The 22,337-nt window shown below is 40.7% G+C and overlaps 2 protein-coding genes across 2 annotated transcripts in view; one reads left to right on the forward strand and one right to left on the reverse strand.

The window, feature by feature from the left end:
• The window catches only part of PCGF6 (polycomb group ring finger 6), a 25,966-nt gene extending 16,306 nt beyond the window's left edge, over window positions 1-9,660 (reverse strand). The window contains exons 1-7 of the mRNA XM_054205498.1: window positions 9,565-9,660; window positions 8,606-9,016; window positions 7,251-7,350; window positions 5,767-5,863; window positions 5,129-5,184; window positions 4,267-4,326; window positions 3,546-3,654 (exon numbers count right to left, since the gene is read on the reverse strand). Of these exons, the coding sequence (XP_054061473.1) occupies window positions 3,546-3,654; window positions 4,267-4,326; window positions 5,129-5,184; window positions 5,767-5,863; window positions 7,251-7,350; window positions 8,606-9,016; window positions 9,565-9,660 (929 nt within the window). The remainder of the gene's footprint in view (window positions 1-3,545; window positions 3,655-4,266; window positions 4,327-5,128; window positions 5,185-5,766; window positions 5,864-7,250; window positions 7,351-8,605; window positions 9,017-9,564) is intronic.
• TAF5 (TATA-box binding protein associated factor 5) lies at window positions 9,642-21,892 on the forward strand. The gene is made up of 11 exons (XM_054206154.1): window positions 9,642-10,224; window positions 11,484-11,724; window positions 12,897-13,212; window positions 13,962-14,125; window positions 14,608-14,743; window positions 15,269-15,389; window positions 16,357-16,486; window positions 17,557-17,721; window positions 18,162-18,339; window positions 18,484-18,661; window positions 19,987-21,892. Exons 1-11 carry the CDS (start codon window positions 9,711-9,713, stop codon window positions 20,202-20,204), a joined length of 2,361 nt encoding a protein of 786 aa, XP_054062129.1. The 5' UTR covers window positions 9,642-9,710; the 3' UTR covers window positions 20,205-21,892.
• Window positions 21,893-22,337: the final 445 nt, after the last annotated feature.

A 22,337-nucleotide genomic window follows, 5' to 3' on the forward strand; every position in this document is an offset into this window, starting at 1 on the left:
TGACTTTAAGGTTTGTCTACATGAAATGGAAAAAAAAAAACCAACACAGCCTGAAACCATTTTTATACATAACATTAATTTTCATAGGAATAGTCTGTAACATTAATGCTGCTTCAACACCCATACTTCATCATCCTTGATATTTGGAACTTTAACAGACAGTACCTAAGAAGCTGCTGACAGAATGTGCCCAACCACCAAAGAGGCCTTCTGGGCCAGTTGTTGGCCTTCCAGACTATTTATAACACAGGATTAATGCTAATGCTTTCTAGGAACTCAGGAAAGCAGCAGGTGTTTCTCTGGAAGGTGAAATACACACAAAGATGGGAAATGACCAAATTCCCATCTGGCTTCAATAGAGTTTCATTGATGCCCAGTCTAAGCACATGATCTACTACTGATCATCCGCACTCCACACCTCCACCTTGTAGTGCGATGCATAAATGTCTCAATGAAGTAAGCACTGGAGAGGGCAAAAATCAAACACCACAATAAATTGACTATAATTCTACTGACCATTTGATATAGCAAACAAATGTATTTGTAATGATTGTGCAGACCACACATTAGCATGGCACTTCAAGTTACTGTAACAGAGTAACTCCACCTCTAAGTATGTACCAGCTATCAGAGTTAAGTAAAATTATCATCAAATTCTGCCACTGAAATGAAATTTAAAGTTACTAACACACAAACATAGAAAAGCTTTTTCGCAACAGCTGTCATTTTCTTTGATACAGTTCCATAGCCACAGGCAATTAGATAATATACTCCAAAAACACAATACAGACAGTCAAACTTTCAAAGTAACAATTTCTGCTGCCTAGTCCAATCTTCCAAGTTTTCTTTACCCAAAGAGTTTTCTTAAAGTCTCATCGTCAACATAAGCTCTTTGATTATGACTTTGAAGAGGAAAATATATTAACCTTGAAACATATAAAGAATAAAAGAAGAACAAAGGTTAAAAAAGTCACTAAAATAAATCACAAAGTAGATGCTGTTAAGGCATCATCCTTTTTTTGGTTAGAAACATACTGTGCTTCCCTCCATATACATAACAAGAACACTGTGAACAGTTTCACATAGTATAGATGGTATTTGCACAGTATTACCTGTTTTGCTGCCAACACTGGAATGGAAGCTTGAAATACCACTACCAGAAAAACAAATACAACAACATCGATTCAAGAGCCACCTTGTTTCACAGACAGGCAGATACATATTTACTAGTTTTGAGGTCTAAGTTGCCTAACATCTTCCTTTTGCTCTGAAAAAAAGAAAAATGTATCTGCTGAGAATCATGGCAGGGGGGCAGAAGTAACCAGGAGACTTTCACAGTGGAGATCTAAAACAAAGTACTTTCACTACAATGAGTTCAAACTGTTTCTAATCCTGTAGCCAAGAAAATCTACGTAAGCTTTCCTATAGAGTAGTGCTCCAATCTGAAAGGCACATCCTTGGAACTAAAATCTAATTCCTGTTTTTAAAGTCATTTTACAGTGAAGTTATCACTGAGGAAGATGTAGGGCTGTTGGTATAAAAGCATGCTCCTATACCCCTTCACTCCATATGCTCTCTCTGCCACCTGCCGGGCCAGCACAGCAGTGGCCAGTACCCATCACAGGTCCTTCAAACTCATATCTAGATGCTAACTGCGGTCAAAGGTATAGTCACAGCCAAGACAATAAAATAACAGCATATATGCTCCTAACCCAACATAAATGTAAGGTGAATAGCATTAGCTTTACTTTTTTTCTACCTGGTTTTTAGTCAAAGCATTTTATCTTATGTCTGTATTTATCCATTTAATCACATTTTACTCAATGGGGTAAAAAGCATGCCTGAGCCCCAGGTCACTGGGAGCCTGTACTAATTACATCATGTGTTTTATACCACATTCATTAAAGGGAAAAAATCCTTTATAAGTACAATTAAAAACTATATTTAAATTAAGTTTTTAGTGTACAATACACAACGGTCACAGGCCGAAGAGCTATATAATATCTTTGCTTTCCCTTCCTGTTCGACACATGGCTCTTGGCTTTCCTTCTGGCAAGCCTGCTTTTAAAGCAAAAGCATTAATTTCCTCAGTCTCATTTCTTCCAACACATTAATATATTTCTATACCATCCTACTCAGCAGAATGGCAGTGTAATACCTTGTTTAAAAAGAGGAACCTAAGACAGACTGTGCTGAAAGGTAACCAAGAACTGCAAGCGCTCAATTTGGGACATCCAAGATTGGATTTGCCTGCAGAACACTTCATACTACAGTTTTAGTCATGACTCCCACTGCTTTCACCTGTGCTTGCGAGCATTCAGCACTTCTGCAAGTCAGGCACAGAGAAAATGAGCAGTGAAATTAAGTCAGGTATGTGGATTTGCAAGGACATTCTATGGAACAGTCAGGGATTGATCCTCAGGTTTAGCTTGAAGACCTTCTCTTTTCTTCCTGCAATCCCACTTTTCATCCATTTAAAAAAATAAAGAAGCGATGTAATGGGCAACACTTAAAAAAAATAATAAAGTGGCCAACAAACCGAAAAAACACACAGCATCACCTACCTGGCCAAAATTTCCCCATGGAGGAAATGTTCTGTATTCTGAATAAAGTAAAACACAGTGGAAACACTGGACATAACAATATGAAAAGACTAGGACGTGACGTCTACAAAGAGTGATGCTGAATCAAGATGGTATGCTTTGCTGCCAGTATTTCCCAATTTCTGATGGCTTGACTTTACATCATTTGTGTAACAGTTCGCTGTGATTACATGTTGGAGTTCTCTGAACACTGTGTTCAGGCAAAGCCAGGCCAAAAGCAGGCACAACCTGGGTAGAGGGGTAAGAGTTGCAAAAGCCAAGCTGCTTCCCCCGCAACAGAGGTTCTCCACTGTGCGGTGCTATCAGAGCAGTTACAACTTCCAATCCTTTCTCAGTTACCCTCTTTCAATCACTAACATATAAATCTGCACATGGTCAAAGCAATACAATTTCTCCTTCCTGTGTTCCTGAAAACAGCTCAGTTGTTTGGGCTGGATTTCCCCCTCACAATCCATTGGCTAAAAATAAGTCCTGATACAAAAGCTTCAGCGTAGTTCATTAAAGTCTGGGAAACTGTCAGGCAAACTTAATAGTAGACCACATTATTACTGCCACCTGTAATATTTACAGGAACACTACTCTTGCTGTCTGGGTTGTACTTGCAGTTCCTCCGAACAAGTCCTAACGTAGTCAGCATTAATGGTACTGCCACCTACAGGGATTATGAAGTTTAAGAGACAGGTATTTCATCACTCAGTTCACTGAGACCACATTACTTAGTTAAAAATAAAATAAAAACATGCAAGTTTTAAAACTACACTTTTTAGGAAGCTGTTTTCACAGGAAGACACCTTACACAATTATCTGCATCACCTAGCTATGCAGAGCTGGCTGTCACTATTGCACTGTAAGTTCAAAAGAGGAAGTGCCAGCAACAGTCCAACACACACAAGCAGCACCCTCACATCAGCCACTTGGCTCTTGCATTTGCTCACAACTCACCCAATGAACTCCAGAAGTATGGAGATGTCAAGTTCTGGTGGGATCCGGAACACGGAGCCCAGAACTTTTCGAGGTCTTCCTCTGCTCACTGGAACTGGCTGTGGGACAGCTAAAATATTCAAATAGATAAAATGCAAATACAACTTGAAATAAAAGCAGCCCAAGACACTAACATGCACCAAGAACAGATAAGCTCATAAGGAAAAAGAGCCCATGCAATTCACCCTATTTATTTATGACTAAATCAGCTCTTTATACGTTTCATGCTGTGTATCTGAACTAGCATTTTAATAGCTTTCAGCATGGCACTTCTCCAAAGAGCTGTTTATTTGATAGTAAAACAAAAAATAATTAGAATAATCCCTCATCTGTCAACAGACTTCGAAGTTTTATTTTTACTCCTTTGTAACATCTATTATTTATTCAGGGCCACAAAATAAAATTAACGCATGTTTTATATATATTTCCTGGTTGTAGACAAAATATAATTTGTTTAAAAAAAAAATCAAACCACAATCTGAGTTTAAGTGCTGCCAGTTCCATCTATTTTTCTAATCTGAGAACTGTGACAAGTTACATTAATCAGACAACCAAGAATCCCACGTTTCCAATACTACATATCTTCTTCAGTTGTGAGCTAATATTTCAAGGAAAGCCCTTAAGAGTAAATGGTATAGTAAATATTTCCTTAACAGTGTCCTCTAAAGTGACTATAGCTCACCTGGTTTGGGCACTTCTAATCCTCTCTCTTTATAGAAGTCATGCATTTGTTTTTTCTCTCCTGAAAAAAAACAACCACAATACAGAACAGATTGGAATGTTATTTCAGATGCTGAGAACATCCATAGTTTCCAATGGTCAGAGCACTAAAAACTTTCCAAGTTACTACTAACCCTCCCCATCACTAGTATTCCATATGAGGCTGGGACATTTAACATACCCAGACTAAGAGCTTATTAATAAAAACTGGGAAGAAATCAGAGAAACTGCCTATAAATCATACTGAAATAGCTGCAAAAACTAGTATCCTTCTGGCTGGCCTTACTATTTTTATACAGTCTGTAGGCCGTCATGACTCTATTTTTGTACCATCTATAGTCCAAATATATCATTCAGTCCACCCAGTTTCATTGGCTCCCAAAGTTCAACGTAAATGACATGGGACAGTGAACATATTAACACATTTAAAATCAGAAAAATAAATGTGGCAGTGAGGAAAAAATAAAAGCATTTGAGAGAATTATTCCTAGCAACTTTTTTTCAACTAAGCAAAGTGAACTTATTAGATTTAATGATATTTTCTGCACTTATACAAAAATAAGGCATGACTATGAAGTATTATCTGGATGTTTTATCTGGATACAATTATAGCCGTGTTTCATGAGATAGCGTACGTACTGCTATCCATAATACCATTTAACAGCCAGAAAGATGCCAGTTGACACAGATAATTCATTAAAATTTATAACGAAATGTTACAAAACTATTTTAAAGAGTCCAGATAGAAATGGGGCTTTGAATTACTGTTTTCTGTTCAGTCTTTTCAATCTCTAGATGGTAATAAGATAAAGAAAGGGACTTACTTTCCTCCAAATTGACAACTAATTTATAGACTATGTCTTGCAGTTGTCGGTCCAGTCTATTAAAAAGAAAAAAAATGAGAGCATCTTTAGTGCAATACAGAATGGTTTTCAGTAAACTGCAAGAGATGCCAAATACATTGTCGAAATATCATGTACATAAAGACTGACAGAGCAGCAACTTCATATCTGTCTAAATTCATGTCCCGATAGCAGAGCTCTAACAGAAGAAGCCATGTAAAGTTAAAAGCACTACCCTTCAAGAATTCATGAACAGTTCAAGAAAATAAAACCCAGTTTTCAGAGCTAATAAGTACACCATGCCAACAAAGCTTTGTCTAAAAGGAAATCAAAGCAAATAGTTAAGATCCCATATCACCTATGACACCGAGAAAATGCATAAAAATACCAGGGGTGGGGGGTAACAAACCCTAGAAAGGGATACAAACCAGGTAAACCAAGAAATTGAGTATTTTTATCTTGACTATTGAGATGAAACTTATATAAGCAACAAACACAATGCATTCCTCGGAAGCGTTCCTTCATCTGAAGTCAGAAAGCACAAGTCTGCAAAACAAAACATTTATAAGCAGCAAAACTTGAAAAAAAATAAATCTATAAAAATGGCATGAATTTATTACCTGATATTATAAAGGGGCTGTGTCTGATGTACAACAATATTGCATTTTGGACATCTGTTGCTATAGTAGAAGTGTCTCACTATGCAGCTTTTACAAACTGTAAAGAAAAGAAACCCCATAAAAGTCATGTGTCCATTATACAATACCATCTGTTTAAACAACAGGAGCAATTACACACAGACTTCTCAAATAAAATTCATCAGCCAAAACAAAGCAAGTCTTTCAACTTTCAAACTCAAGTAAACAGCAGTTCTCTGTCTGTACAGGATACAACACTCCTGAATATTCAATTAGGAGTATTCCTACAAATAATCCTAATCCAACCGATGGCATGTGTTCAATATTGTAATTATGTTGGCCAGAACAAGAGTAGAGCTAAAGCAGCAGAATACTGACTGCTGCAGACAGGTTTGCTAAAAAGCACACAACAAACAGTTCAGTAGAAGAACCAAGGTATGAAATTATAATTCTGCCATTTTCACTGCATTCTACTTGTACTTTAAAAATCTGGAAAGAAAGCTAATGAGTAGAAATATCTATAATAATTAATTTACTACCAAATCAGCTCAATATCAGCCTGAACACAACAAACTTTTCCAAATTTACAAGGAAACTTCTAAGAGATCACCACAGTTGCACTTGCAACATTATGCTGTTGATAACAACAGTTGTGCATTTTCCTAAATTACAGACTTCACTGAATATTACATGGTATACATCCAACTAGTAAGAAGTGCCCCCTAAAAGAAAAACAAGACAAAACAAAAAAATAGAAAAAAGATTAGTTTTCCCTCTATGTAGTGTTAGTGGCTGCAAGGACTAGGAAGCCAAAATTCTTGGATTCAGGTGGGAACATGGGTGAGTTTGAACGTGAGCTTCACAGAACGGGTTTTATTAGCTTAGAGAGAAAATAGTTCTGTAGCAATGGAAAAACTGTTAGCGGAACACGAGGACTGAAGGGAAAAATAACAAGATAACAACACTGAAATCAGGTTTTTATTATCCATCCATTTCTACTCATCAGGTTATAGACTAAATGTTCCATGGGTGCATATAACCATTTTTGTTTCTGAACTGGTATTTCCACACAGCCAGCTACCAAGTTTTGTGAATTTACAAGCTCGTATCAGCAACAGTTTAAAAATCTCTCTAGTTCATTATGAGCAGGGCCACTCAATTTCTTTTCTCAGTTACATACTCAAATTCCTAGAGCCTACATAAAAAAATAAAATAATAATAAAAAAATATGTAGTAGCTCTAGTTTTGTTTTACTTGGGCTTTATCTTTCCCTACATCTTCTTCCCTCTTAAACTGGGAAACTAAGCTGATTTCATCATTTTCGGACGCTTAAAATATCCAAATATATTTTCCTTAATGAACAGAATAAACATAACACAGATTCATCTCAAACAGAGAATTATCTTTGTGAAGCCAGAACATCTCAACAGCAACCAAACTCTTCATATGACAATACCGATACTTACAGGTGTGCAGACATTCTGTAATAGTTGTAGCATCAATAAAGTAACCTTTGCAGATGGAACATAGGATGTAAGGGGTCAATTCTGCGAGGTTTATCATACGCTACAAAGAAAGAAAGTACTAGTTTGAATACACAAGCTAAGCCATGAAATTTCCTGGTTGCAGCTTCCAAAATATCAAAGCCTTAAACCAAGAACAAAATCTGGATCAACATGCTACAGAAATGTTTTTTTCTAAGAGGTCAGTCATTCCTCATATACAGCTCTTTTCTAAAGACTTTTATCTAGTCTTCTAAATTGACCTTTTTGTGAATGGAAATGCAATTTGTTTCATGAATTTCACATCTGAAAGGCAGACTAAAACCAATCCTTTTGGGATAAACTCTTCAACAAACCATCAAATAAACCTGAAGCTTAAAATGGATACTGGTAGCAAATAATATCATAATTTGAAAAACACTCAGTAAGCATTTCAGGGCCCCCAGTCAAGTGGGCTTGATTAATATCTAGTGCTGCCTCTTATTTCTACACACAGTTAGGGATTATACAGATACATATGGATGCAAAGACTGAAATTTCACTGCTCTGAATTCTGGTTATGAAGTACTTTGATCAGGAATGCATGCAAGCAATTTCACAACTACTTTGCTGTCAGAAGTCTGCTATTTCAAAAAAGAACAAATGCATTCTATAGCAATAATCTGAGATCTGCCTGAAAGAGGTAACACATTAGATTTTTACATTCTCTTTCCTCTCGTCTCAAAGCCAGACTAAGGGGCTTTCTTTCCCTCAACAACACCATTAATTTTGCCCGAATGCCACCGTTTAGCACTCTCTCAGCTACGCCAAGAGTTTGTAAGAGCTTCATTTAAATAAGACTGATTAAGTGAATTTGGGTAATAATAAAAAGCCTGTTACCATGCAGCCTATGTTGCCTAAGCAGGTATCCAGATTTGCACCTGGAAGTTTTCAGAAGTCCCCAAAAGCATGTAAGTTCAAGTCCGCTGTTACAGGACCTGCATGAAAACCGCCGACTGCTGCGGACGCCAGGCCTCACCTGCAGACGTTACCTTTGGCACCCGGCAGCCTGGCGCCCCGCCACCCCCTGCCCTCCTCAAGCTCATGCCGCCCCCGCGGTGCCCTGCTCCGCGCCGGAGCCGGCAGGTTCCCGCGGTCGGGGCCGCGCCCGCCATCCCGGCCCCTCCACAGGCCCCGGCCGCCCCGCCATCGCGGCGGCAGCCAGCACGCGCCTCCCACCAGCGGCGCGGAGCACGCCGGGAACGGGGCCTGGCGCGTGAGGGGGCCGTTGGGCGCCCTCGCCTCAGGGGCCGCCCCGCTCCCCCCCCCCCCCCCCGCACCTCCCGGTCGTCGTCCGAGTCCAGCTCCCCGTCGTCTGTCCCGAACCGAGCCCCGGAGTCCCCCTCGAGCTCCTCTTCCTCCATCTCCTCTTCCTCGTCGTCTTCGTCGTCGTCCTCATCGCCGCTGGACTCCGAGCGGCTTCGCTCGAACTCGAATGGGAGGGAGCGCGACCCCGAACAGCTTGGAGCCCCTTCCATCTCCCGGTCCTCGTCGGCCGGGCCCGCGCCGGCTCCCTCCCCGCTCGACAGCCCCGAGACAGCAGAGCCGACGTCCACCTCCATGTCCGCGGCTCGGGGCGTGGAGCGGGGCAGACGCGGGACCGGCCACCGGCCGCCCGTGGGGGTCGGCGGGAGACGTAGTCTGGCAGCGTCGCCCCCCGGGCCGCGTGCGCGGCGTTGCCGCGGGGCGCGCTGGGAATTGTAGTTTTAGCGGACGCGCCATTGCACACGAGCGCCAGGACTCAGTCCGCCAGCGATTTTAATAGTGTGCAGCACTCTCTTCGTACTGTCTTTTTACACTCGTCGTCCCTCCAGACAAGAATTACGTGACTCGCTAATGAAGCACAGCCAAGCGTTTACTTTATCGCGAAAGCGCGTCAATCACAGGATACCAGTTTTATTCCAAAAAGATATTAATTCTCTAGTGTTAAGGAACCTGTATTTGCCCAAGATGAATAAAAGCAACACAAGAAACGCCTGGAAAACTAAGTGACCCAGCCCTCATTAATTTAATTCGGAGTACAGCCTGTAAGGGCATACACTCCTACAGCCATCCTTGGTCTGCTCTACGGAGGGCACCAGTTATGAACGCCAAATCAACCCGTTTCTGGATAAGGCGAGCACCGCTGAGCTCCGTGATTCACACCCGCGCAGGCACCACCCAAAATTACGCTCCATTCGCGCCAGGAACACCGTAGCACAGCGGCTGCCTCGCAACCGCTCCGACCGCCTCCCGCTACTCCCGCTGCCATAAAGCGCGCCTGCCAGTGTCGCAAAGCGAAGCCTTGGTAACCAGTGGTGGTAGCCGTCATTTGTCCTGGCTGTCGTGAGGGCATCCGCGCTTGGCGGCGCCTGCCCGCTGCCGGCGAATGGGGGGCGATACAAGATGGCGGCACTACCTGAAGAGCCGGCGGAGGTGGTGGTGGTAAAGCCGGACCCTGAGGCGGGAACGTCGCCGCAGCAGCCCCCTGCTGCTCCTCCAGCCGCCGCTCCTGCCGCTCCCCCGGCCGCGGCGGCGGAGGGAGAGGCGGCGGGGAGCGGTGCGGAGGCAGCTCCCACTAAGCCTGCGGCACCGGGCCCAGCCGCATCTCCGTCGGCGCTGGACCGGCAGACTCTGGTGGCCGTGCTGCAGTTCCTGCGGCGCAGCAACCTCCGCGAGTCCGAGGAGATCCTGCGGCGCGAAGCCCGCCTGCTCGGCGACGATGTCGGCGCTGCCGCCCTCAGCCCCACCGGCACCGGGCTTCTGGGAACGGCGGGCGGCGATGCGGACTCTGCCGGCGAGAACGCGCTGCTCAGCCGGGTCACCGCCGCTGCCACTATCGCGATAGGGGGCAGCGCCGCCGCTGTCGCCTCTTCCAGCCCTGGGGTGGCGGCAGTCGCGGCCGTACCGCCGGGGAAAGGTGGGCTCCTGCGAGGTCGCTGCCCGGGGGGGGAGGCCGCCCCCTCCCGGCGGGACCCCTGGGGACTGGGGGGACCCTGTGCCTCCTCCAGCCTCAGGGGCTCTCCGTGATGCTGGGACACAAGGGTCGGTGTCAGGTCGTGCCTCCCATGGGGCAGCCGTCCCTGGGGGGTGAGGTGAGAGCCTACCCTGGCCTTTGGGAGGGTGGGGGGGCTGAGTGTGTCATTCCCCCATACAACTCGGGAAGAGATTGTGTTCTCCTTGGGGTGCCCTCCCTGGAGCAAGGGACCAAGGATGGAGTATCCTTTGTATTTGGAGGGAGCACTGTCAAAGAGAGAAGTGCTTCCCCTTGTCTTTGTGTCCCATGTCAACTAACAGTGTAGCAGAAGGATGAAGGCTTCCTTTTTAGTTAGAGGCGATGGGACAAGATGTGATGTTAGGGTTGAGAGGGGAGGCCTGATGTACAGGCTGCGTTTTGAAGAAAGTCATAGGATACTTACAGAGGAGGCTTTTTACATTTCTGGATCGAGTTGTTGGGTACTTGAGTTGTCCTTTGGATAACAGGAGTCTAAGTATTCTTAATCAAGATGTTCTGTGGGGCAGCTTTGCAGAACAGTATAATGACCTCTCAGGAACTGATATGTCTGAGTTCTGGTAAATGTGTAGTATAAAGTCAGCTTGTTCCTAGTATTACCTGGTAAGATTGTTTTTACATAGGAGACAAAACAATGAAAACGTTTAATGACTGCTATGGAGAACAGAGCTCTCAGAGTGTTAGCAAGTGACAGTCACTGCCCTGTAATCGTTGTGGTGAATTCACTTGATGAACTTAATTTGCTTGTTTGCTAGAAGCAAAATAATTATAGTGGATCTATCTTAAAGGCTTTGAAAGATTCTGCTCCTAATTTGACAATTTCTAGCCTTAGCAGTAAAGATAACTTATTTTGGTGATGTTAGTGCCTTCTTTACACTTAAAATCCTATCTGAATTAGACAATATGTTAAATACCTTATAGGCAACTGTTGGCAGGGAAAGCTCAAAAAATGGCTGAAGGTGGTAGGAGAATTGGCTGCTGGACTACAATGTGCCACCATCCTCTCACTTGTATTGTTTAAACTTAGTACTGAACAAGCACAAGACTTAGTGTCATGTTTTGCTAATAAGCGCCTTGCCTTACCAGCAGAATTGTTAGCCGCTGTATATTTGCTAGCTCTTCCAGGCTGTCTTAAAAGCTCTTTTTATATGCTAATGCTTTTGCAGTTGGAGGAGGAGTTGTTGTGGAAGATCAGCCAGATGTGAGTGCGGTATTGTCTGCCTACAATCAGCAGGGGGACCCGACACTGTATGAGGAATACTACAGTGGATTGAAACACTTCATTGAGTGTTCCCTGGACTGTCATCGAGCGGAATTATCTCAGCTGTTTTATCCTCTCTTTGTGCACATGTACTTGGAATTGGTCTACAATCAACATGAGAGTGAAGCAAAGTCTTTTTTTGAAAGGTATTTATTTTATTTTCATTTCTGTGTTTGTATTATTTTGTATTTGTTACTTTGATTAAATCTGTAAGCTATGGTGGCATAGGCTTATGTATATATGTATTTATACACACGCATTATTTTTCTTCTCTAATGTTGAAGGGATTTGGAATCTGAAGTAATGGTGCCATGGATTACAGAAACTGTTCTTAAATCCTTTTCCAGTCTCCTATGTTAGAGAGATGTGCGAACTATATGCTTTTGAACTGTCCACGTGCAGATTTTGAACCATCTTTATGGTGAGCTGGTCAGCTCCTTGCTGTGAAATATCAATGAAGAGATGCTGCTGGTTTAGAGAAAGATTTGGGGGGTCACTTTTTAGCAGTGGAAAATGACAGGAAGATGCCAAAGTAACGTGTGATATAAGTATTTGCTAATGTCATAACTTGTATGTTGAAATTCTTACATAAGATTAAAGGAATTAATTTGTGGCTAATCTACCACTTCCTATGCTTTTACTATGTCTCGCTTCTTTATCGCTTGAGAAAACTAAATTTCATTTGTTTTCTGGATTCAGATCAATTATGAATATTTCAATCCAAAAGGATAACTGTGTCTCCCTCCAATATGGTCAGCAAAAACGGTTCTGTAATAGTTAAAACGTTCCCTGCCACAACTATTTTATAACATGGTTTGAGTAAAAATGGAAAACTCTAGACATATGTTAGCTATTATATAATGGAAGTGGAGAGTGAGAAACATATTGACTGTGAAATGCACATATTAATATAATGAATTGGATATAAGTACATCCAATAGTCTTGCGTAATAAAAATTGCCCTGTACTTTATGATACCACAAATTAGAGTTTCATTTATGTAAATAAACATGTTAGTGTAACTGTTTACTTCAGGTGAGAACCCTTTGAGTGTATGAAATTCTGTGAGGTTCCATCTGTGTGTTCTCTTCATCTCGGTTTTTAATTGTTGAATGCTCTTAGTGTATACAGTAAGTCACTGGGGTATCTTCCTCAGAGTGAAATTTATTTCAGCAGAAAAATAATCCCATATGTAGCCAATAGCTTCCAAAAGGTCCTTACATATGTGTTTCATGTTAAAATAATGTAAATAAGTGTACATTTAGGAGATAATGTTTTTGTAATAAATATTTTATCATGTCTTAAATGGTTTCAATAGATTTCATGGGGATCAGGAGTGCTATTACCAGGATGACCTGCGTGTATTATCTAGCTTAACCAAAAAAGAACATATGAAAGGTAACGAGACCATGCTGGATTTCCGAACAAGCAAGTTTGTGCTGCGTATTTCACGTGACTCTTACCAACTCTTGAAGAGGCATCTTCAGGAAAAGCAGAACAATCAGATCTGGAACATTGTTCAGGAACATCTTTACATTGATATCTTTGATGGAATGCCTCGCAGTAAACAACAGATAGATGCTATGGTTGGAAGCTTGGCTGGGGAGGCAAAACGAGAGGCTAATAAAGCAAAGGTAGGAGGGAAAGGTTGTTGCACTCTTATAATTGAACAATTCTTCCTGGTTTTTCAGGGAGATACCTTAGTATAGACTGACATATGTCACTTGAGATATTAAAAGACAGTGTGAAGACAACCGTACAAGTATTTGTTGGCAGGAGTGGAGAGATCAAGATGTGTCACTGTCTTGTAGAAGAAAGTGTTGAGCCCCTTTGAGAGAACCTTGTATTCAGCCCACTAAACTAAACGTAAACTAACTCCTGAATTACTCCAGGGACACCTGGCTATTTGGCTTCCTCTCTAGTACAACAGATGTAATTCTTACTTACAGATGTAATTCTTACTTACAGATGTAATTCTTACTTACAGATGTAATTCTTACTTACAGATGTAATTCTTACTTACAGATGTAATTCTTACTTACAGTTGTTACTGTAAGGGCTATTTGCGTAGATCTTGACATAGTACCACCACAGTGCTAGACAGATAAACTATGTCAACTGTAGGGATTCATCTTTAAGGAAGTGCTAAGAAATGCTGGGGGGACTTGCAGTTGTCTGGATTGGTTGCTGGGTAAAACAGTAGAACACGTACTACACTTGTTATGGGCTAACTAGTAGTGTATGCAGTAATATAAACATAGCAGTTTTAAAGGGTCAGCTCTGTTGCTTGGACTATTACTTTAAAAAGTTTCCATTAAAAAAAATTAGTTTTCAGTAAGAACAGCAGTTACTGTTTTGTCTTGTGTGTTTTACTGGCTTGCAGGTTTTCTTTGGGTTATTGAAAGAACCAGAGTTTGATGTGCCTTTGGACGATGAAGATGAAGAAGGAGAAAATGAGGAAGGAAAGCCAAAGAAGAAAAAACCTAAAAAAGATAGCGTAGGATCAAAAAGCAAAAAACAAGACCCTAATGCTCCTCCTCAAAACAGGTACCAAGGGGACGATGTGTAGAGAAGCCTTGTTAAATCCAGTCTTGTCATGCTAAATCTGCATCGCTGTTCACATGACATTTTTAGCTCTTTGGCTGTTTGCGTTGAACACAACTTTAGCCATAAGACTTTTAAGGGAGGTAATAGAAAGCTCAGCATATAATCTTCTGTCTTTACCCTTCAAGACAATCTAGTTTTCCCTTGATAAAATTTCACTCAGTTACCTACTAATCTTTTCAGGTCATACTCAGTTATTAATCTCATTCCATTGGCTGTCTGAAATTCTTAAAGCTACTGGCTCTTTTTTTCATCAGTTAATCTTTTACGTAGTCTTTCAGTTTTTCTAATTCTTGCTTTGTATTTGAATATTGAGGTATAGGGTTGCAAGCAAAGATTCTGCTTTCTCTGTTTGGATTAAAAATATGAAAGGTGCTCTTAGTTTGTAATAAAAAAAAAAAAAAAAAATGGTGTGCTGCTTGTAGAATTCCTCTGCCTGAACTGAAAGACTCTGACAAGCTGGATAAAGTAATGAATATGAAGGAAGCTGCAAGGCGTGTGCGTCTTGGCCCGGAGTGCCTGCCCTCCATCTGTTTCTACACGTTCCTTAATGCTTACCAGGTTGGTAAAAGAAGAGTTGGGGTAATAGGGAATTAAAGGGAAATCAAGGGAATCAAAATTGTAAACATCCCTCTTAATAGAGAAAGAAGAGTTAGTAGAGTTGGCAACGTTTATTGGTGTATTTGAAAAATTGCGTTGCAAAGTTTGTTCCAAAATCTTCAACGTTCTCTTTAAAGATGCCTTATACTATTTAATTTCTCTTGTCCTTGGTTTTGCTCTGATTTTGCCATAATTCCTTCTTTTGCTTTTCCTGTGGGCCCCTAAGTGTATTCTACAGAATATAGTAGATGTTTTGCACCAAAGTACTGGAAAACAGTACTGTTTGGTCACTATTGACCGTGCTTCATTCATATAGCTTTATTTTTAATGGCGCAAGAATTTATGTATTTATATCTATCCTAGAATAGTTCCCTCTTATTCTTGTAAATAAGTTGAGTTCATTTTCTTATTAGTACTTAGGATTTTGTAATGTTTGAAATGCATCATGAAAGATACAAACAATATAAATGGATATTTTCTGAACAGGGTCTGACTGCAGTGGATATTACAGATGACTCGAGCATGATTGTAGGAGGCTTTGCTGACTCTACTGTCAGAGTCTGGTCTGTGACTCCAAAAAAGCTGCGTAGTGTGAAAACAGCAGCAGGTAATTAAGACAATGGTACTTAATTTGAGTATGCTTTACTTGAGACAGCTGTGTTTCGTGTAATCAGAGAAAGATGTCTGTGGCAGGAGAGTTGTCTTCAGCAGTGAGATGCTTCACTCTGAAGAAACAGTATATGTACAGATGTATGATCGCGTCTTACCTACTACCATTAGGAATGCTTTTAAAGGAATGAGAATTCTGGTTGTCTACACCTGCTGTGAGGTGGTCAGTGCATGGAGCTTGGAACTAGCCATAACTAGCATGGAACTAGCCATCTTGTTTTCTAACTGGATGGTAACTATAGGGTGTAGTAGACAGTCGGATTTAGGTCATCTGTGGAGAGACTAGAAGTACCCTGGGGGAAATTATAGGAGGGATGGAGGAAAATGTACTGTAGCTCAACATCCACACAAATTCATGGAAACCAGTCTTCTTTAATTCTGCTGTTTATGTAACAATGTGTTGTGGTTGGAGCTAGAGACCGTGCAGACCTTTCTTAATCTGGATATTTAACAGGGATGTGGTCACAATATTCAGCAAACAGTAGCCTACAGACTAAAAGTTATTTTTAAGTTGTGTGTAGCTGTCAAAATATGTCTGAAAAGCGTCATCGTGGCATGGTAACTTCGTAGAAAAGGCCTGAAAATTCGGCATCTCTCTAAAGATGTTGTGTTTGGAGGCCGAACAATATAAACACAAAAAATAGCACACATCAGGATTAACTTATTTTAGCTCTTAGTGAAGACTTAAGAAAGAGTAATTATTTAAGTAAAGCATCATTTTCACCTTTTACAATGGTAAAAAATATTTTAAATGCCATTGTATGTTTCAAACTTACCAATTCCCTGGTGCTCTGTCATGTTCATATCATACTGGCCTCTTTTAGAGAGAATAGTATTTGTTTTCCTGTTCATGGCATTGATCTTTGAACTTCTGACAGTTATATATGAACTTTGAAATATTGCAGACCTCAGTCTCATTGACAAAGAATCAGACGATGTCTTGGAGCGGATCATGGATGAGAAAACAGCAAGTGAGTTGAAGATTTTATACGGTCACAGTGGACCTGTCTATGGCACCAGCTTCAGTCCTGATAGGTAAAATAAGTTTACAAGCTAACCAGTTTGCTTGTCTTGAGTTTGAATTGTATACTATTGAGTGCAAATGTGTTCTTAATGCAGCTTTTTCCAGAAGGCTAAAGCAATTCTTTATGTAGCTTTTAAGAAACTGTGTGTGAGTGTAAGTGCTCGTTATGCTCAGGGGGTTGGGCACTGTCAGCTATTACTGAAATCAACTGCAGCTGAGGATGCCAGTGCTATTTTTGAGTTTCAAGACTTAGATGCCGAAATAGACCATCGTTTTTCAAACTGTAGTTTGAGTTGGCTTTTAACTAACTGAATTGTAGGAGGAAAAATACTGCAGCATTGATTGTACTTTATAGTATTGCAAACCATAAAACACATAAAATTGTGTTTCTCATATTCTATTAAGACCTTATTTTCAAAATGTATGGAATAGTATCCTAAAATAAGAGATTAAAAACCATTATGTAATTATGAGAGTCTGAATAGTAGAAAGGAGGTTTGAATGTCTGAAGTTTGGTGTTTGCTTGTGTCTAGTTGGGAAACAACCATTGCAGAAATGCAACTGGGAAGTAAACTTTGTGTGGAACATGAATATAGAGTCTAAAATTATGAATTGAGAATGTGAACGTGATATGAATTCTCTTTCAGGGAATCTGGGAAATTTTGTTTTGAGTTACTTTAAAAAATAAAGATCTCTTTATATAACACAGTATAGGAGTTTACTAGTCACTTTTTCTTATAACTGGAATTCCTGAGTAACGACCAGCTCTGTGGATTTGTTGTTTGTTTTTTTTTTAATTTTATTTTTATTTTTCTTTCTTGCCTCTGTATTGCTGTGTCATCAGAATTAGTCATGAACATCCAAATGTCTGTCTCTTTTGCATAAGGGCCTAGGACTGGATTCTGCTTGAATTGATTATTGCTGCTTACCCTACCAAAATGCTGATGTACGTGACGTGCTGAACAGATGCTGTTCGGTGGACAGTTTTTCTTATCATAGACATCTCACAGTGTTTATGCAATGGTGGTACAATCCAGGTGTAAGTTTGGTGTGTAATATGCAATACTTTCTCCTATGACAGGAACTATCTCTTGTCCTGTTCTGAGGATGGCACTGTCAGATTGTGGAGTCTCCAAACATTCACGTGTTTGGTGGGATATAAAGGACACAACTACCCAGTATGGGATACACAGTTCTCTCCTTATGGTTATTACTTTGTGTCAGGGGGACACGACAGAGTGGCTCGGTAAGAAACTGGATGGGATTTTTGCTTGTCTGAGTCAGTTTGTGATGGATCAACCCTGAAAGTGATTGGCTGATGTATTCTAGCCTAACCTATTACTAGAAATAAATTTATTTTCATGTTAATTAAAATACTGATCAAATGTTTTAATGTCAGAGTTTGGTTTTTTTTTTTTGCTTTTAACACACATCAGATTATCTGACAACTAAAGAGATGGTATCCTCTTATGTGACTGTCTGATTATAAGTATTCTCTTCCAGTTGTTTAACAACTTGGAGAATATTCTTTATTTCTCCCTTCTGAAAAGTATGTTTTTCCAAAACAGATCCTGCTAATTCAAGAAACTGACCAGTAACCACTGTGTAATTAGTTCCTCTTATTCATCACTGTACAACAGATACTGAACTTCATTAGTGTTCATTAATAAGCCTTTTCTTTTTCAGTCTGTGGGCAACAGATCACTACCAGCCTTTACGGATATTTGCTGGCCATCTTGCTGATGTCACGTGTACCCGATTTCATCCAAACTCTAACTATATTGCCACGGGCTCGGCAGACAGGACTGTACGGCTCTGGGATGTTTTGAATGGGAATTGTGTAAGAATATTCACGGGACATAAGGTAAAGGCATATCATTCACAGTGTGAAAATCACTTCACTTCTGTGATGAGATTCTGAAGAGTAGTATTCAGAACAAATAAAGTTTGAGTGACTGAATATGAGTAGACTTAACTAACTTGTCCCCACTACCAATGTCTGTTTTAGGGACCAATTCATTCATTGGCATTTTCTCCCAATGGACGGTTCCTGGCTACTGGAGCAACAGATGGAAGAGTTTTGCTGTGGGATATTGGGCATGGCTTGATGGTTGGAGAATTGAAAGGGCACACGGACACTATCTACGCGCTCAGATTCAGTAGAGATGGGGAGATTTTAGCATCAGGTAAAGTTCACTGGAAACGGTGAAGCTGCTGTTGTGTTCCATAAATCTGAAGAGGAGTGATATAATTGATTTCTTAAATTGAGGAAGACAAAGTAGAATCACTTGCTTAGCAAAAGCAGCAGCTTAAAACTGCTGGTACAAGGCGAGTACTTCACTGGACTGTGAGGTAGGACCCTCTGCTACTCCAGGAACTGAAGGAAAGGTGTTGTGCTGTTAGACAATAGTGAAGGTTGGGATCCGCGTACAGTGTTGGGGCTGGAATCTGATGTTAGAAATAACTCTAGGGCAGACAAGAAGAGGCTGGGCTAGAGAGGGACAGGATGCTGGAATGGGAGCAGGATATCCAGCAGGACTGAAAAGAAGGGAGAGGAAAGGATAGAAAGGAAGATGAATTATCCAGACCCTTACTGGTTTTTTTGATGATAAGATCTTTATATAGATACATATGTGTAATATTAACAATCAGGTCTACGAGCAGCAGAACTTGTGAAGCTGCTTGTTCTTCCTGCCTGTCCATGTGGATTCTCTGGTGTCTAATAAAGCAGAGCTCCTTTGCCAGTTTTCCCTTCACAGAGGCACAAAGTTTTGTCTTTTCATCATTAGAGAACTTTCTTAAAATGTATAAGAATTTAATGAATTTGAAACTTGTTCTGTTCCCTCAACTGGTTGAAATTAGCCAAAAAATTAAAGTTACTGCCAGAAGAAACAATGGACAGACCCTGTGATTATATCAGGGTAACTTCCTCATGAAACCAGACTAGGAATATTCTACATTTATTTAGTATGTTCCTAAATGCAGTGCAGTGAGAATCCTCAGTGAGCCACTACTGCGGGAGTGGAAGCCAACAGACGGGATGGGTTTGATCCAGCATGCAGGGTGGATGCTTCCATTTATCTCCCAGTGCTACAGTGAAAGCATGGGCCACTGGGGCCGCAAAATTCTGTTGTTTTCCCTGTATCGAACAAAAACCACTATGATGTGACTTAGAATTGGCCTCTAACCCACAGGATGGTCCTGCTTTTTCAGTGCTAGGTGATATAATCCAAACCCAAATGTTCTGAGAGAGTTCTTTGTGCTTTATCCACAGGGCATTCAGTTTAGATTACAGGAAAGCTGAAATCCCGGTAGTTTTTATGTGTGGATTGAGTATGTTAGAGGCTTGCTGGTCTGTTTCCTTGCAGGACGAGGGCATAAGTCTACCGTTACGAGCAAGCCTGCTTTTTGAGCTTTAATTTCTGTTAACTTGCTCCCTAGTAACTTTTAAATGTACCCTTTTTATTAATAAAAGAAAGGACTTAAAACTGTGGTTCTTCTTTCTTTTTAGGTTCAATGGATAACACAGTTCGTCTGTGGGATGCCGTGAAAGCATTTGAAGATTTAGAAACCGATGACTTTACTACAGCCACTGGACATATAAACTTGCCTGAAAACTCGCAGGATTTGTTACTAGGTACATACATGACCAAATCAACCCCCGTTGTACACCTGCATTTTACACGCAGAAACCTGCTGCTGGCTGCAGGAGCCTACAGCTCACAGTGAGTTGGGAAGCTGTGATGAGGACGGTGCCAAGTCACTGCAGTAGTGACCTCAGGATGCGAGACGAGGAGGAATGTCTTCTACAGGTGGACCCCACTGGTCTGTTGCAGGAAAAAATTAAACTGTGTAAACTAGTGCAAGCAGCGTCTTCTCAGTTCTGCCATTTCATATTTATCCACAGTTTGAAAATGCTGGAGATTAACAAGACATCGTGGCTGTAAAAGAAGGAATTGTTCATGGTGCTTTTGATAAAAAATATATATATGTGTATATGAAAATGGCTGTCTCCTCTCAGAGATGGTATTGATCTCTGCTGAAACTTGTGGAAACTTAGCAGCCTTGGTATGTGTTCTCAAATGATTATTTTTTTTTTTAAAGCACTTAATTTATGGTTAGCAAATGTTTAATCAGTCTCAGACACAAGCAAAAACTGTTCAGTTTCAGAAAAGAAGAATGTCGTTTAATTCACTGTAGCCTGGGCTGGGCAACAGGTATGGTGAGAGTATCACAGCAACAAACGGGGCATTGAAAGAGTACGTCCTACAGGCAGAGGCCTGTGGGCAGCTGCCACGAAGTCACTGAAAAGTTTCAAACTCCTGTGGTCTTTTGAGGTATCAGAAATGCAGATCTTGTTATTCTGTTTTCACAGGTAGCCTGTAAGTGCGGTAAGCAACCTGAAGTGCAATGTGAACTTTATTTACTTTCATACTTTATTGTATGAAGGGGAAGAAAAAAGGGGGTAGGGGGACTGAGGCATAACTGGAATACCTGTTATTAAAAGAGCGGACTTTAACCCTTTTATGTTGTATTAGATCTAAAAGACCTGCATAAGGTTTAATATATCAAAATTTAAAACTAGCCAAGAAATTGAAACATTGCAGAGTAAAAGGATTAATAGGTCCTAAGTGTATTACCAGGTTTCTTTTGAAAGGCAGCATGCCTGCTGAAGTGATGATTTCCACCCGCAAAAATGTTGTACCCCATTAAGTCCTCCCGGGCAAGCAATAAAGCTCAGCGCTTTATTTCTAAGGAGGAGTAAAACATGTAAAACACTGGGAAGTATAACTTTTTTCCAGGTCTCCGGACAGAAAACACCACCACCAGAGGACAAACCCAGTTGGTGTGGTTTTGGATTTATTGTGGTGCGTTTTTGTAGTTTCATTTGGGGTTTTTTTACTTGTTTTTTTTTTTTTTAAATCTCTTACAAGCTGTATACAGGGAAATCTGTTTTATGTTCCTCATTACTTTCCAGTAAGGGCTTGGACACTTGAACGATCTGCTGGCTCTCTAGTGAAAATAAAAACAAGACTTGACATTTCTACAGTAAAGTAAATGGAGAACTACCTCCCCTCTCATCCATTCTCTTAACTCTTGGAGTAAAGGTATATTACAGGCATTATACATCAAAGTAAAGGGTGGAAAACTTATTAGGAAGATCACCTGGAACTTTTCTTTAAAGAAAAAAAAACCTAAATTATTTTGGTGGGTTTTTTTGTGTAATGGTACCTCAACAAAATTTTTTGCTCTCGATTGGATCTCGGTTAGATTTAAGTACTGTTATGGTGAATCAAACAAGTTTACCTAAAACAAAGCATGTAGTTTTGACAGCTTAAAGAAAACACTGCCGCATTCCAGCTTTGTATTTTGTACAGTTTTATACTTTTGATATTATAATAAATACTAAAACCACATAGTTTGTGTCTGTATGTTACAAGAAGGTATCTTCTTCTCTTGATAGCTGCAATGGAAGCAAAGTTATTTAGAAAGGGTTAAGTTGATGACTAGCCATTTCATGTAACTCTTGTTCTAAGGGTAGGTGATGGGTTCTACCTAATTAGATCTATTGCACTGTTGCAACTGTTATTGCTGTGGGAAGTTGTATGCAGCAGAGGCCATTGATGCAAGCAAACTCATAGGAGAGGGAGAAGGCTACATTTATTCAGGAGGCCCAGCACATACACGTAACTTTAAGAATACATGAACTAGCGTGAGAGAGCACAAAGACCCTGTAATTTATCTCTTTATTTTTTTTTTCCAGCAATATGCCCACCTCCTGCTGCCTTGTTTGGGAAGTGTATTTGCATGCTTTAGCATCAGAAGTCCCAGGTTCAAGCCCTGCTGCTGGCGCCCTTCCAT

This window comes from Rissa tridactyla, chromosome 6 (assembly GCF_028500815.1).
Source record: "Rissa tridactyla isolate bRisTri1 chromosome 6, bRisTri1.patW.cur.20221130, whole genome shotgun sequence".
NCBI classification, from domain to species: Eukaryota; Metazoa; Chordata; class Aves; order Charadriiformes; family Laridae; genus Rissa; species Rissa tridactyla.